Source organism: Hemiscyllium ocellatum, chromosome 24, assembly GCF_020745735.1.
Source record: "Hemiscyllium ocellatum isolate sHemOce1 chromosome 24, sHemOce1.pat.X.cur, whole genome shotgun sequence".
Lineage (NCBI taxonomy): Eukaryota > Metazoa > Chordata > Chondrichthyes > Orectolobiformes > Hemiscylliidae > Hemiscyllium > Hemiscyllium ocellatum.
This window is the reverse complement of record NC_083424.1, coordinates 29,380,312-29,396,718: the sequence shown is the minus strand read 5'-3', so window position 1 is coordinate 29,396,718 and position 16,407 is coordinate 29,380,312. Positions and strand designations below refer to the sequence as shown.

The 16,407-nt window shown below is 43.4% G+C and overlaps 1 protein-coding gene across 2 annotated transcripts; it reads left to right on the top strand.

Moving 5' to 3' along the window:
- The first annotated feature begins 555 nt into the window (after window positions 1-555).
- On the top strand, window positions 556-15,104 carry LOC132827131 (diablo IAP-binding mitochondrial protein-like). Of its 2 annotated transcripts, XM_060843643.1 has the most exons (6): window positions 556-1,024; window positions 1,200-1,299; window positions 9,058-9,192; window positions 9,737-9,847; window positions 11,803-11,899; window positions 13,475-15,104. In XM_060843643.1, the coding sequence occupies exons 1-6, from the start codon at window positions 900-902 to the stop codon at window positions 13,702-13,704; spliced, it is 798 nt and encodes a 265-aa protein (XP_060699626.1). In that variant the 5' UTR covers window positions 556-899; the 3' UTR covers window positions 13,705-15,104. The 2 variants fall into 2 exon arrangements, with proteins under 2 accessions (XP_060699626.1, XP_060699627.1); XM_060843644.1 differs by lacking the exon at window positions 9,737-9,847.
- The last annotated feature ends 1,303 nt before the right edge of the window (window positions 15,105-16,407 follow it).

Here is a 16,407-nt window from a genome sequence, read left to right as displayed (position 1 = left end):
CCCCTTCATCTCTCTTACCCGTTAGCTCACAAGCCCCATTCCCAACAAAAGGCTTATGCTCAAAACATCAATTCTCCTGCTCCTCGGATGTTGCCTGACCCGCTGTGCTTTTCAAGCACCACAGTCTCGACTCTGATCTCCAGCATCTGCAATCCTTTCTCCCACTTCAACTCCTCCCATTCCACCAAGGACAAACAAGTCCTGACCCTCCTCCACTGCCAAACTCTAGCCACCAGATGGAGGAAGAACACCTCATCTTCTGCCTTGGGAACCTCCAACCACCTGCAGTAATGTGGATTTCACCAGTTTCCTCATCTCCCCTCCAACCCCACCTTATCCCATATCCCATATCCAACCCTCCATCTCTGCACTGCGGTCATGGCCCATCCATTTTCCTTCCCACCTATCCGCTCCACCCTCCTCTCCAACCTATCACCATCACTTCCCCACTTTCGTCTGCCTATGGCATTCCCAGCTAACCCTCAGCCCCACCCCCTCATTTATCTCTCAGCCCCCATTGGGTCTGCCCCTCCCCCAACACATGCCTGATGAAGAGCTTATGCTCGGAACACTGACTCTTCTGTTCCTCGGATGCTGCCTGAACGGCAGTGCTTTTCCAGCACTATACTTATTGACATTGTTTATTGAGGGCAGAGTGACCGTCTGTGCGCCTGCGTAAAGATTCGCCCTGGCCACTTTGGCCTTTTTTTTTAATCAACCTGCTGCAGAGTTAACACAACACCTCTGAAGCTAGTGAGAGTCTCCGGCACACACCACCCTGTGCCACAGAGCCCCTGGATGTCATTGCAGTGGACGAAGAGCCTGACCACGGAAGACTTGAGCACACCCCAAACCTCTCAGCGTAATTTCTCCAGATCGCTGTGCGCAGGCGCCAGCTCATGGATGGTCACGTGACGGTTCCGTTCTTGGAACGCAGTGACGTTGCGCGCACCAGCTGGTGGAATGTTGAGACAATGGCTGCGCCGTTCTATAGGTTGATGTCTCGCTGTAGCCGTTTGTCCAGGTCATTACCATGAAATTGCTACAATTCTTCATTCTATTGACCGGGCTCGCCCTCGCCCTGCTGCGGAGACTGAGCTGTATTGGTCTGGGCGTGCGAGACCCTCCTGTGGTAGTGTCAGGGACGTGTTCTGCTCTCCCGTCTCACAGCCGGCTCTAACTTGTATTTTGTCTTTTAGAAGGACCCTCTCCCTGGCTCTGCTCCACAGCAGGAAACGAAGGTGGCAAAGAGTGGCACTAGGGCTGGGTGCAACGCTGGCCGCTATTCCCATTTCACAGGTACAGGTGCCATCTATTTTTAAAATACGCGTTATAAGTAGGGAAGTAGTCTGAGGCGCGCGTAGTTCAGAGCTGTAGATGTTGTTGAATAATGTGGAGTTTGAATATTTGCATGAGACAACCGGACCATGTAGCCCGATCACGACGATCGATTACCGTTGTTTCAGTCTCAACCTCGCCCCTCATTTTAAAACCTGATTGAGGTACACTAACAAATAATGCTATTTCTAAGTTCTTTAGTTAGAGAAACTTGTCGCTGTGGCATGAACAGTTAGAATATGAAGTAAAATTAATGCCCGGATTCTTCAGGTAGTTTGTTCGGGATTGCAGTCCAAGCGTGCAATTTGCCAGTGGATCTTTACAATATAAAAATTGTAGGGAAAATACCATGTGATTTACCAAGGCTGCCCCACACAAAGCAATGTGACTAAACGTTAGGTCATTGTGTTTTTCATTGGTTGCCTTGGGATCTCCTGCAGTTGTCAAAGGTTCTGTGTCACGGAAGTTTTGCTTTTTTTTTGCTTTGAACAGACTTCTTATAAACAACAAGACAAATGTTGGAAAAATCTGAAATTTCTCTGATCTTGCGATGGTTGTAACTAGTATGGAATGAGCTACCAAAGAAAATGATGGAGACTGGCATAATTATAACATTTTAAAACCCATCTGGATGGGTATATGAATAGGAATGGTTTAGAAGAATATGGGCCAAGTGCTGGGAAATGCGACTAGATTAGTTTAGGATATCTGGTCGGCATGGATGAGTTGGATTGAAGGGTCTGTTTCCGTGCTGGATTTGTCTATGACTCTAGTGCAGCGAACTACTCTTGTATCATAAAAACTGAAAGAACTACAGATGCTGTCAATCAAAAACAAAAACAGAAATTTTATTAGGGCTGGTATGATGGCCCAGTAATTAACACTGCTGCCTCACAATGCCACGGATTCAGGTTCAACTCCAGTTTTTGACTGTGTGGGTTCCTGCCGGGTGTTCTGGTTTCCTCCCATTGTCCAAAGATGCCCACATTAGGTGGATTGGCTATGCTAAATTACCCAGTGTTCAGGAATGTGTAGGTTAGCTGTGTTATCCATGAGAAATGCAGGGCTATAGGATAGGGTCGGGGGATGGGTGTGGGTGGGATCCTCTTTGGAGGGTTGGTGTAGACTTATTGGGCCAGCTGCTCTGTTATCACACTGGGGATTCTATAAGTTGCTGGAAAAGCTCAGCAGGTCTGGCAGCATCTGTGAAGAGAAACCAAAGTTAATGTATCATCAGATGATCCAATCACAATCTTTACTCCACATAGGAGCTAGTCCCATGAATACAGTCGGGGCTCCCTGAGCAAGCTGACCACCTTTTCTGTTGCTTCCCTGTCCTGTGGGAAAAGTGGAACCACTGACTATCAAACCACCCCCCACACAAACCGTTTTGCCTTGTTTTATGTTGAATATTACAGCTTTATACCAGGTTTGTTTTGGTAATAACTTGTCAACATTGGTCATGACCTATTTTGAGAAGTATGAACTATGTTGCTAAGACAGGAGATCTCTGATAGGTTAGGGCTCCACTTATGTGATCAGTTTATTTTCTTACTCTCTTCATATTGAATGATGGCAGACAAGTTGTCCATTTGGAACAGTCGTTCCCTTGCTGAGGAACACCTTGGCAGAACTGGCAGTCCCTTTTGCAATCTTTCTACTTCTCTAGCTCCCACTGCATTCACTTCTGAGACGGGTGGCCATTTTCTCTTCATATTACTGCCCCTCCCCTTTTACTGGCGGAGAGGGAATACCTTAAGTGAATGGAGAAATAATCCTGTCAGGGTGAACTGGAAATGGGCAAGTTAAAACTTAGGGGAAATACTTCCCAATTTTGTAAGATGTCTTCACGTATTGCTTTGGGCAGTGACTGTGATGATTTATCTCATAGACAGGAAAATATGGTTACACATGCTCCCCTCTTCATAGACTTTCCTCAATGTTCTTTGCAATGCAAGAAATTGGTCATTTGGCACTTATTTCAGATTCTCTGGGTTTGTGGCTTGAATTTTGTGGGTCCGATGGGATGTAAAAATACTTTTGCCTCATTAAAACGAACCAATTTGGATAATGCAAATGAATGGGAAAAGCAGCTGCCGTGTGTGTATGTGTGTGTGTGTGTGTGTCTGTCTGTGTGGTGTGAATTCCACCAAAACTCCAATCTCTTTGCACCAGCAAAAGGCAATTGAGAGCCAGCGTTTCTTTTCTTTCTTGATTCATGGGACATGAGCATCATTGGCAACGCCAATGTTTTTTTTGTAATCACTAATTGCCATTGATAAACTGTTGTCTTAACAGCACAAAGTACTGTGAGGAAGAGAGTTCCTCAAAATGATCTATGACTTAGACTCCTACAGCACAGAAACAGGCCCCTTGGGCCAACAAGTATCATGCTGTCCATGATCCCATACTAAACTAATCTCACCTGCCTGCGCTTGACCCATATCCCTCCAAACATTTATTTCTCATTATTTAAATATCTTTTAAATGTTGTAATTGTACATCCACCACTTCCTTTGGAAGTTCATTCCACACACCTAACTATTCTGTGTTTAAGAAAAAAATTGGCCCTCGTTTCTTTTGTAAATCTTTCTCCTCTTGCCTTAAAACATGTTCTCTAGTCTTGAAATAGTTCACCCTGCCATTCATCTTAACTATATCCCTCATGATTTTATTAACCTCTATAATGTCACCCCTCGACCTCCTACACTCCAGTGAAAGAAGTCCCAGCCTCTCCTAATAACTCAAACACTCTGTTCCCAGCAATATCCTGGTAAAACTCTCCTGACCTACAGGAGAACTTGCAGTTTCATTTATTCATTCACAGGATGTGAACATCACTGGTTAAAGCCAGCGTGGTGAACTGCTGCCTTGAATGTTGCCATCTACAATGCCATTAGGGAGGGAGTTCCAGGATTTTGTCCCAGTGACAGTGAAGAAACAGCAATATATTTCCAAGTCAGGATACCGTGTGGTTTGGAGAGAAACTTGCAAGTGACGGCTTTCCCATTTATCTCCTGCCATTGTTGGTAGAGGTTGAGAGTTTAGAAGGTGTAGTCTAAGGAGCCTTGGTGAGTTACTGTAGTGCATCATGAAAATGATGCATATTGCTGCTGCTACTGTGTTGATAGGAGTAAATATTGAAGGTGTGAGGGTGCCAGTCAGACGTGCTACTTTGTCCTGGATAGTGTTATTGGAGCAGTACAGATGGGGAGTATTCCATCACACTGCTGGCTTCTGTCTTGTAAATGGTGGACAGATCTTGTGGAGTCAGGAGGTGAGTTGCTCACTGCAGGATTCTTAGCCACTGTAGTCAGTGTTTATGTGGTTATTTCAGCTCTCTTTCTAACCAATGGTGACACCCAGGATGTTGATTTTTTTTTTTGTCTCGGGGAAATTCAATAATAAAAATGCCATTGAATGTCAAGACATGATAGATTCTCTTACTGGTGATAGCCATTGGCTGACACTCCAGTGTCACAGATCTTTGCCACTTGGCCTATCTGTCTAAAGATGCTTAGATTCTTCAGTCTTTCCTTTTGCTCTGATACACTGAGTGTGGGGGTAAGTACATGAAAGTTTTTGGTACTTACTGTCTTTAATTTCCGATATGGCTAGGAAGAACTGTTTGTTTAGTGTATGGATTCTTCTGAGGATGAAGAACAGTAGAGGTCCTTTGCAGGTCGGTGAGAGTGTTGTCCTGAGCTGGGGTAGGCCTGACTGCAGAGAATGTAGGTTTCTACCTCCTGCCCAAAATCCACAAACCTGACTGCCCCGGCCGACCCATTGTCTCAGCCTGCTTCTGCCCCACCGAACTCCTCTCTGCATACCTCGACATGGTTCTGACCCCCTTAGTCCAAGAACTCCCCACCTACTTTCGGGACACCACCCACACCCTCCACCTCCTCCATGAATTTTGCTTCCCTGGCCCCCAACGCCTTATCTTCACCATGGACATCCAGTCCCTGTACACCTCCATCCCACATCACGAAGGCCTCAAATCCCTCCGCTTCTTCCTTTCCCGCCACACCAACCAGTACCCTTCCACTGACACCCTCCTTCGACTGACTGAACTGGTTCTCACTCTGAACAACTTCTCTTTCCAATCCTCCTACTTCCTCCAAACCAAAGGAGTGGCCATGGGCACCCGCATGGGCCCCAGCTATGCCTGTCTCTTCGAAGGATATGTGGAACAGTCCACCTTCCGCAGCTACACTGGCACCACCCCCCACCTTTTCCTCCGCTACGTCGATGACTGTATTGGTGCTACCTCATGCTCCCACGAGGAGGTTGAACAGTTCTTCCACTCTACTAACACCTTCCACCCTGACCTCAAATTTACCTGGACCGTCTCAGACTCCTCCCTCCCCTTCCTCGACCTCTCCATTTCTATCTTGGGCGACCGACTCAACACGGACATTTACTATAAACCGACTGACTTCCACAGCCACCTAGATCACACCTCCTCCCACCCTGCCCCCTGTAAAACGCCATTCCCAATTCCTTCGCCTCCGCTGCATCTGCTCCCAGGAGGACTAACTCCAAAACCGAACAACCCAGATGGCATCCTTCTTCAAAGACCGCAATTTCCCCTCCAACATGGTTGACGATGCTCTCCACCGCATCTCCTCCACTTTCCGCTCCTCTGCCCTTGAACCCTGCCCCTTCAATCGCCACCAGGACAGAAACCCACTGGTCCTCACCTACCAACCTCCAGACACGTCGTATCATCCTTCATCATTTCCGCCACCTCCAAACAGACCCCACCACCAGGGATATATTTCCCTCCCCTCCCCTATCAACGTTCTGGAAAGACCACTCCCTCAGCGACTCCCTCGTCAGGTCCACACCCCCCCCCCCCCCCCCCAACCCAACCTCCATTCCCAGCACCTTCCCCTGCAACCGCAAGAAAGGCAAAACTTGCGCCCCCCCCCCCCCCCCTTTCCCTCCAAGGCCCCAAGGGATCCTTCCATATCCGTCACAAATTCACTTGCACCTCCACGCACACCATTTGCTGCATCCGCTGCACCCGATGTGGCCGCCTCTACATTGGGGAGACAGGCTGCCTACTTGCGGAATATTTCAGAGAATACCTCTGGGACACCTGCACCAACCGCCCCGTGGCTGAACACTTTAGCTCCCCCTCCCACTCCGCCAAGGACATGCAGGTCCTTGGCTGAGTCCATCGCCACATCATGGCAACACGATGCCTGGAGGAAGAGCGCCTCATCTGCCTAGGAACCCTCCAACCACAAGGGATGAATGCAGTTTTCTCCAGCTTCCTCATTTCCCCTCACCAAATTTCCCCCCCCAACCATATCTCAGTCCCGACCCTCGGATTCAGCACTGCCTTCTTGCCCTGCAATCTTCTTCCTGACCCCTCCGCCCCCACCACCTCTCCGGCCTATCAATCTCACCGTAACCTCCTTCCACCTATCGCATTCCCAACGCCCCTCCTCCAAGTCCCTCCTCCCTACCTTTTATCTTAGCCTGCTTGGCACACCCTCCTCATTCCTGAAGAAATGTTGATTCTCCTGCTCCTTGGATGCTGCCTGACCGGCTGCGCTTTTCCAGCAACACATTTTTCAGCTCTGATCTCCAGCATCTGCAGTCCTCACCTTCTCCGAGTTGCTCCTGACATGCCCACCTGTACTCTTGCTTCATCAAGGTTGATTTCCTGGCTTGTGGCGCTGATAGTGGGGAAGTGTGAGGCCATTGAGGTTACAGATTGTAGTGCCTCTTTAATGCCTTAAGTTGTTAGATCTGTTTGAAATCTGTGCCATAGAACACACTGCCACCCAAAGTGATATAGTCCTGGCTTCATGTCGATAATACTTTGTCTGTACAAAGACTGTGCAATGTTCATTCTGACTGATGCTATTGTGGACAGAAGCATCTGCTATCGAGAAACTGGTGAAGATAAGGTGAAGTACATTTTTTTTCCTTTTTCATGTCCCTCAGCACCTGCTGCAGGCCCAGTATAGCAGTCACTCCCTTTGGGACTTGACCAATTCAGTCAGTAGTATGCAACTAGGCCAATATTGGATCGATGTTCTCTGTCTTTCTGCCACCCCACCCTGGGCATTCTATGTACCTGAGAAGTGGTGTTCAACGTTGAGGAGAACCGATTCATCATCTGAGGAGGATGTGATAGATTCTGTGCTAATCAGCAGGAGGTTTCCTTGCCTTTGCTTGACCTCTGCCCTGCAACTTCATAGAGCCCAGAGTCTATGTTGAGGACTCCAGGACAGTTCCCTCCCAACTGTATGCCTTGGTGCCACCACCTCTGGCAGGTCTGTTCTGCCAATGCAGCAGGGACATAACCAGTGATGATGGTAGTCAGTCTCATGGAAGTCATTATCTTTGAGGTAATGTAAGGCTGTTGCTTGATTATTCTATGCTAACTTTGACCAAAGTGCAAAAAAAATTGACTAAGGAAGAGTTTGCAGGGTTGTGTGTGCTGTTGCATTTCTAGTGTCTTGGTTAATGTTAGGTGATCCATCTGGTGTCATTCCTTTTTGTGAGACTGTGTTGGTACTGAGTGACTTGCTGGGTCAGCTAAGAATCACCTACATTGCTATGGAACTGGAGTCACACATAGACTAGACCATGTGAGGTTGGCAGAACCAGATGGATATTTATGATAACTGATAATGGTTTCATCATTCTTGGACTAGCTTTTAATTCCAACTTTATTAATTCCATTCACACTTCATCATCTGCTCTGATGCAATTTGAATCCATGTCCTGAGAACATATAGCATTACCTGTAAGTCACCCTTTCTCCTAAATTGGTGGTTCAGCAAATCTAAATTAGATTTAAAGTATGTAAAGGAAGCAAGTAATTATTTGAACTTAAATCTGGGATTGAGAGGTGAAGATGATTTAAACTGGAAAATAAAATACTTTCCAACATTTCCTTCTGTTCTGAAGGAATGAATCTTGTAGCTGACAGTTACTGTTTTCAGGGCCAGTGATGTTGGCTGGCACTAATTTTGCTGATGACATTGTAAGAAATCACTTATTTGCACTATTAACATTTTTGGGCATTTTTAATGGGGATGGACTCCCATTCATGATGTGCTATGTCTTTCCATGGCACACCCATTAGCGACATTGTTCTGCTGCAACTTGAGAGGTTGGGTAATTTGAGCCGCTGTTTACACATTTAATTGCGTGTGGACAGAGTATGGATTTTATTCCATAATAATGGTGAGTTCTGGGAGCCTCAATGTTATCACGAATGGAAGGTCTGTGCCATGAACTGCCTCTGTAATTTGGATCTCTCTTCTGGTGAAGGACTTCTGCTTGAAAGAGCCTGTCCCTCGGCTACTGCCTGACCTATGCATTTCCAGCACCACACTTTTATCACCCATGTTCTCTCCCACCTTGCTTACCAACCTTTCTGAAATAGATGCTTCAATTTTAGTTTTTTAATGAAGTGCCTGTGCAGGAGATAGTAATTTTATTCTAAAACTTAATTGAGTGGAATTGGTGAAGATAAGGTGAAGTACATTTTTTTTCCTTTTTCATGTCCCTCAGCACCTGCTGCAGGCCCAGTATAGCAGTCACTCCCTTTGGGACTTGACCAATTCAGTCAGTCTGAAATACGTTTATTAGTCTGGATTAATTATGATGTTCATAGTGTGTATCTGCAAATTCTGCCTTTAACGTTTCCTCCCAGTTGATGATATTTATACCTAACACTTGATTTTTCAGTCGCAATCTGCGTCAACGTCTCTCGCCCATGAGGATTTAATCAAACGGGCTGTCTCATTGGTAACTGATGGGGCCAATACTTTCCTGTCACAAACAACACTTGCACTTATTGATGCTTTGACAGAATATACTAAGGTATGTTGAAGTAGTTTGCTTGGAAGCAGTCAACGATTTTAATTTTTTTTAATCTACAGGCTGTTTTCCTCAGCCGTAGGCCTAAGAATCTGCCCTTTGCAGTAGTTTGAACTTCCATTTGCTAACTGACACAACTTGCTCGAAGACTTTTATGTATTCCTGAAGTGAGGACTTCGGCTACATTATGCTCTGTCTGGGCATCACGTGTTTTTGGTGGTGATCAGTAAGTTGATCTCCCCAATCATGTCGAATCATTGTACAGAAGAGGCCACTTGGCCCACAGAATCTGTAGTTTGGTTAAAACACAGACCCTATGTGTCATAAGTCACAAAAACCTATGTCGTCTTTGTGTTTACAGAATGATATATGATTGTAATAGAATGGTAAACTTTTCATATAAATTTATACAGTTTTAAAGAATTCAAAATATCATAACTCCTAGTTGTCTGTTAAAATGTTAGCCTAATGAAAGTAAGTCTATCTCTATTATTTGTTTTACTTAAAAGAAATGGTGTCTTGGTATAAGTATGTTGGTTTACTCTAGGCTGTCCACACTTTAGTCTCCCTTCAGCAGCAGTACTCTGGTCTTGTTGGCCACATAAGCGAAAAAGAGGAAGATGCCATTTGGCAGGTCATAATTGAGGCTCGCGTAAAGGTATGTTTCAATGTTTCCTCTCATAAGTACTTCAGAGATAAAATGGGAAGGGAACTTTTTCCTGTTTCAAATTTCTGGCATGAGTAACGTAAGATAAACCACATGAAATTCAGCCTGTTGCAAAGTGTACTTTTTGCTCCACTACTGTCCTTTACACCTAACAGCAGAACAGCATTCTCTACTTTGCAACCCATTCCATTTCATTTGTTGAGTTTACCAACCTTGTTTCAAATTGAACGCATTTTAGTTTGGAGTTTATATTTGCAAGAGGTAAATTAAGATTTCCCATTGTAGGGCATTTATGCCAGAAAGGATATAGCTACTATCCCAAAAGGGGGCATAGACTGAGAATTGGGGTCAGACCATTCAGGAGAGATGGTCTGAGGCACTCCTACAGAAACAGGGCAATAGATATTTGGAACTCTCTCTCACACTAATTGCAATAGATACAGGATCAATTAATTTTAAATCTAAGATGGATAAATGGTTATTAGACAAAGGTATTGAGGAATATGGGCTGATGGCAGGTATATGGAGTTAGGCCACAGATCAGCCATGATCTCATTTTAGTTGGGTGCAACGGACTTGAGGAGCTGATTGGCTGGCTTTGGTTCCTATGTTCTACTGACAATATAGACAAAGCTGGGTTCAAATCCAGCTCAAAAAGGCATGAAGATAAGGTGTTTACTACACCCTGCTGTAAATAGTTAATTCTCAGAAACTGTGACCATCAGAAGGTTAGGAATATATATTGTAAAATCAGAATACAGATGAAAATTTGTTTAATTTGTTCATTCTGAAATTACTTGCTCCAGCGACAGGTTTCAAAAGTTGCAATATTAGACATTCAGTCCGTCCATTCAAGATGACCTGTGTCCCCTGAATTAGGCAAGGAGATTGGTTATTCACCTTGTTCTATCTCTAAATTAGGTCAAGGTTATTCGGTTTGTGTTCCGAATTTCACATTCCCTCTAACCCCAATAATCTCGTGTGTCCATGCCATGAATCTCTCCACCTCTACCTGAAAAATATCCATTGACCTTTCGTCCACTGACTTCTGGGACACATAGATCCCAAATTACTCCAGCCTCTGATTTTCCCCTTGTGCCTAAACTGGCCACTCCTGTTTTAAAAATCTGTCCCCTAATTCTGGACTCGCCTACAAGCAAGCATCATTTTAACACTCACCTTCTCAAAACCATTCAGTATCTTAAGCTTCAGTCAAATCACTCCTCCCTCTCAAACTTCAGTGAAATCCAATTCCGCCTGTCCGATATTTCCTAATAATAGGGAAACTTATTCGCTCCAGGTATCAAATCAATAAACCTCCTTTTGAATTGTCTTCAATGTGTTTAAATCCTTCCGTCAATAACATGACAAAATCTGCATGCAGATGTGGTCTAAACAATGCCATGATGCCAATTAATTGATAGCTCAGTTGCCTAATGCCATTTTTACGGGACCTTGAGATCTTGTCTGAATAATCCAAAATTCGGATAATCGAGGTTGTACTGTGTATAACTGAAGCATAACCTTTTTACTTCTGTGTCAAATTCCTCTCCTAATTAAGGTATGAATGGAATTCTATCCTTTATCATTTGTATCTGTATACTAACCTTTTGTAGCTTCTAATTGATGGATTCTAAGATTTGCACCTCCACTGCTGTATGGAGAGTTCATTCCATGTGTTAGATCTGTATCCCCTTTGAAGTAAAGGCTTCCACATATTGATCCCATGTTGGTTAGTTTGAACCGTGGTCCCTGTTCATAAGCTTTTGATTTAAATTAAAATGATTTTTAACTATTTTAATTAACCATTTTTAAGCTTATTCTCTCCACAGGGATGCACTATGGTGTATATTTTTAATTGACAGAAGATTTTCAACAGCTTTTCTTGATGCCTGGATAAACTGCCAGTCACAAGTTATTGTACTATATTTTGTAATTCACTGCAGAGTAACATGTATCGAGAAAAGTATTTGAGCTTCGAGTCAAAATGGTTGACTGCAATCAAGGTGTCTGAAATGGCAGCAGAGGCTGCATATCAAGCAGGTATTAAGCTTCTAAAGACATGGTTTGGTTGCATTGTTTTTAATTACAAAAACAAGAGAAATGCTCTTTCAAGTGACAATACCAATATTATGAAAAAGATGCAAGTATATTGTTGGCTGGAAGAGGTTGTTTGCACTCAAACATATAACAGTAATGTGGAGCATTTCCCAGAACACGGTTTTTTTCTGACATCAAATAATAATAAAATAATTCACTATTTAGTATCTATTTAAATGAGAAACTGATTGCAATTTTTTCTTGCATTTGATAACGTTACACTCAGAAACCAAAGCCTACGTTAGGTTAGACATCAACATAAATGTTGGGCAGAAGCATCTTTAATATTTATTTGGAATAATAGTTTTTAATGAGTGCATACTCAGCAGGAATTGTCCTGAATGGCATAACAACAAATTGCATTTAAATAGCACCTTTTAACACAGTAAAAACATCCCAAGGTACTCCATTGGAGTGTTATCAAACAAATATGACACCAAGCCATGTAGGCATTTTGGCAAATGACCAAAAATCTGGTAAAAGATGACTTTTAAGAAGAGCCTTAAAGGAGGTAGGAAGTAAGAGCAGAATGAGCAGTTTAGGAAGACGGTTCATATTTTTGAATTTGAAGTGTTGCTGGATCAGTTTGTATCGTTCAGCACACTCTGAACAGGCGCAAGAGCTAAATCTACTTGTGGACTGTGCAGGATGATACTTTACATATTTGATTTTTTCCAGAGTGTGGTATACTGCTGTGATAGCATTTAAAACATATCAATGGGTATCACTGGCCTGGCCAGTATCTATTGGCTGTCCATAATTTCCCTTGAGATTGGTGATTTTGGTTTTTGGGTAGAGAGTTGGACTCTTGAGAGTGCAATTTAGTTAGTGTCAAGATGACCACTGAGAGCATCTTTGAGGTCATGTCTGTGCTCTCGTTGTTACCACTGCTCCATATTGAGCTGTTTATTTAATGGGCATTAATGGCAGTACTGTATACTGTGATTTGATGGTGCTTGCAAAATTGATCATCTGCCAGTATTAAGAAGTCCAACCTAGGAAGAGCATCCTTCTGGATGTGTGTGAATTTTATTCCATTTGTGATATCAGTCATCCTTAGGAACGGGGGCAAAATATTTTGGGGGGGGGGGGGGGGGGGGGGAGGAGAGTGGGGCAGCTCAAGTTGTGAGCTCCACAACATTGAAGGATTGAGTTGAACAGAAATGTCTCAATGTTTTGTCTTGTCTGATTTCTGAAGGTGGTGTACTGTAAAGCCACATTAATTCCAGTCAAGTCTGTTCATCTTGTTTCCTCCCACAGTCCGGAGATGTGCAGGGTAGGTGGATTGATCAAGCTAAATGCAGGGTCATGGGGATTGAGTTGGGGGCTAGGTTTGGATGGAGGTGCTGTTTGGAGGGTCAATGCAGAGTCGATGGGCTGAATGGCCTCTTTCTGCACTGTAGAAATTCTGTGACCCAACACCCATTGCCTTTTTGTTGAGTGAATTTTGAGATTGTCACCATTTTAAGGAAGCCACCGATTTGGCATCGCTCTGACTGTGTAAAGCTTTTTGTGCAGGTGCCGATTCAGCGTCAGTAACTGCACACACTCACATACAGATGGCACAGACCCAGGTGGCTGAGATCAAGCAACTGGCCCTGAAAGCGGAGGCTAAACTGGCTCAAGTACAAGTCGAAGAAATTCATCTCAAAAGAACAGAAGAAGCTGCAGTGAAAGCCAGCAAAGAGATTGCAAACCTGTCAGCGAAAGACGATGAAATACCTGAACAGTATCTCCGGGAAGACTAATCTGCTCAAAAGAAATAATTTGCTGTACATGGGAATTAGGGACTAGAGCAATTTGAGATTTGCAAATGTTTGTAAATTATACAGTAACAATTTTGTAATAAACAGTTTGTTCATTTTTTTAGATTTCCTAGAGATCATTTTGGGGAAGAAAAAAATTATCAAAATAGAAATGCTAACTAATCAGTTGTGCCAACTTGGACTTTTGCAAAATTGTGTGTTTATATCATGTTAAATGTCCATTTTTAGCTGGACCGTCCACCTTCTGTGTGTAACCAGAGAACTGCTGTAATAACTAAAGAAGGGACCTTCTTTCCTTCAGTAAAGTTCAAATAATTTCTAAATAAGCAAGTCATTTAGCTGAACAGAAGGCTATTGGATGTAGTTCCTCTGAGTAGGTGGAATATGAAATCTCAGCACAGCATGTAACTCCCAATAGCTCTGAGTTTACTGTGGTATTGTAATAGTTTGACTGAAGTTTTCCGTTTCCTTTTCAAAAGAATCCAGTTAGCTTCGCCTGATTCAGGTTTGTTACCGTTCAAGACTTTGATGTTTTCTGTTGCCTTGAACAGTGTTGGTGATGGAGAGGAAAAATGGGAGAATGTGACAAGAGAAACCAAGCTCTTGAGAGTGAGAGCATAAATTTGATTCTCTCCTTGGGGTTTAAACTAAGTGGTGCCTATCTTATTTCCATGTATTTTCATCTCTGCTAATCTCCCCTCACGTTTTGCCAATTCTTGCTTCCACCCCTGAGAGACTAGATATCACCAATTCCTAACATGAAAGTCAGTGGCTATTTGGCAGCAATAACAGCTCACCATTTACTTGTCCAGGCCTCCCTCCATCTCTTGGGCTTGCATGCTGTTTAGTTTGTCACTGTTTAGAGTGTTGAACATTCAAGGGACTAACCATGTCTTTTCTTAGTCCAGGGGCTATATTTGGTCTGCCCACAAGTAGGGATTAGTGAGCTTGCAGTGCCACATCAATACTGCAGGCCAAGTGCAGCCATTCTGGGGGATTACCAACTACTGCAGTAGAGCTTATAAACTGTGGGGAGTTCCATGCTGTGCTGTGATTGCAAGTTCCCACCTACTCAGTCTGTGTTAGGCTGTACTCAGTCAGGGCTGTCCTCCCAAGTTAGTCTGGGTGGTTGGTCACTGACAATCAGGTATTAGTAATTGGGGTAATCTGTGCTGTAGCAAAGAAAATGGGAAGCTCAAACTAGAGGTTGTATTCATTGGACAGGGTTGCCATGGGCATGATGGTTAAAAAGAAGTAATTCAAGAAAGTGTACTCTCATTGTGTAAGAGGAGATGGGTAGTTGCTGAAATTGTTACAAGTGGCTATCAGTCTGGCCTCAGCGTGAAAGTGTATGACCAATAAAAGTATGGCAATTTGCAAAACCGTGGACTTTGGTTAAATTTAAGATGTTCAGAATAACATACATAGGCTGAATGAAAACCGGGAGCCTAAAAGGTCATTGACTGTAGGGACAGTAACAGAAAAGGGATCATCAATGATGTGGGATCACTGTTAGTCTCTGGTCAATTCTGTAACTCACTTAGGACACAGCTGATCATGTGCCATCTTTTCACCAATCTCAGCCACACAATAGTGAAACAAAATGGCTGTTACTACATGCAGATTGAGTGGAATAAGTTACTGTCCTCTTCTGTGGAGATGGAATAAATTAATTTCATGTCAGACCCTGCGACAGGGTAATTGTATCAATTGTGCATCCACTGATTGTATAATGCCATCAATCTGTAATCAAATTGGATTTATTGATTTACCTAGCAACAGTTAAATTTGAGAATTTGATCCTTAAGCAATTGTGATCACTGTGTACTTTGCCGTTGGGCCCCAGTCATGTCAGATACTCCAGTCTATGCAGATGCAAACTTTAAAAAGCCTCACCTGGGATTGACATTTCTGCGTCACTTCTTGTACCTGTACCTTGAAGACAGTGTTTCAGAGCCGTCACATTCACTCACTCTACTCGTCTGTGTTGAAGTGTGACTAAGTTTCTGAATTTTGCTCCTCCCAGTGTACCATGCCAGATCATGCCCCACAAAGCTCACTAAAGAAAACACTTCAGCAAAAAATGGAAAACTTTTTAGTCCTTTGGCTCTTAAATTGGTTGTAGTCAACTTCTCTACAACTGTAGACACTTCTGGCATAGTCATAGAGTCGTACAGCACAGAAACAGACCCTTCAGTCCAACATAATGTCAAACTACACTAGTCCCACCTGCCTGCTCCTGACCCATTTCCTCCAAACTTTTATTCCTGGATCTATCCAAATGTCTCTTAAACGTTTTTGTACCTGCATCCACCATTTCCTCAGGATGTTCATTCCACACATGAACCACCCTCTGTTTAAAAAAATCAATTGTGCATCCACTGATTGTATAACGCCATCAATCTGTAAACAAATTGGATTTATTGATTTATCTAGCAACAATTAAATTTGAGAATTAGATCCTTAAGCAGTTGTGATCACAGTGTACTTTGCTGTGTCTCAAAAAAAAGTGCCTCATGTCTTTTTATTATAAATTTCTTTCTTCTCAACTTAAAAGTGTGCCCGCTGGTCTTGAAATCCCCCATTTTAGGGAAAAGACAGCTGCCAGTCTTAGATAATTTGATTTTTAAACAAGCAATTCTGGGCATAATGTGATAGAAGTTATTGTTCCATGCACTCAAAGAA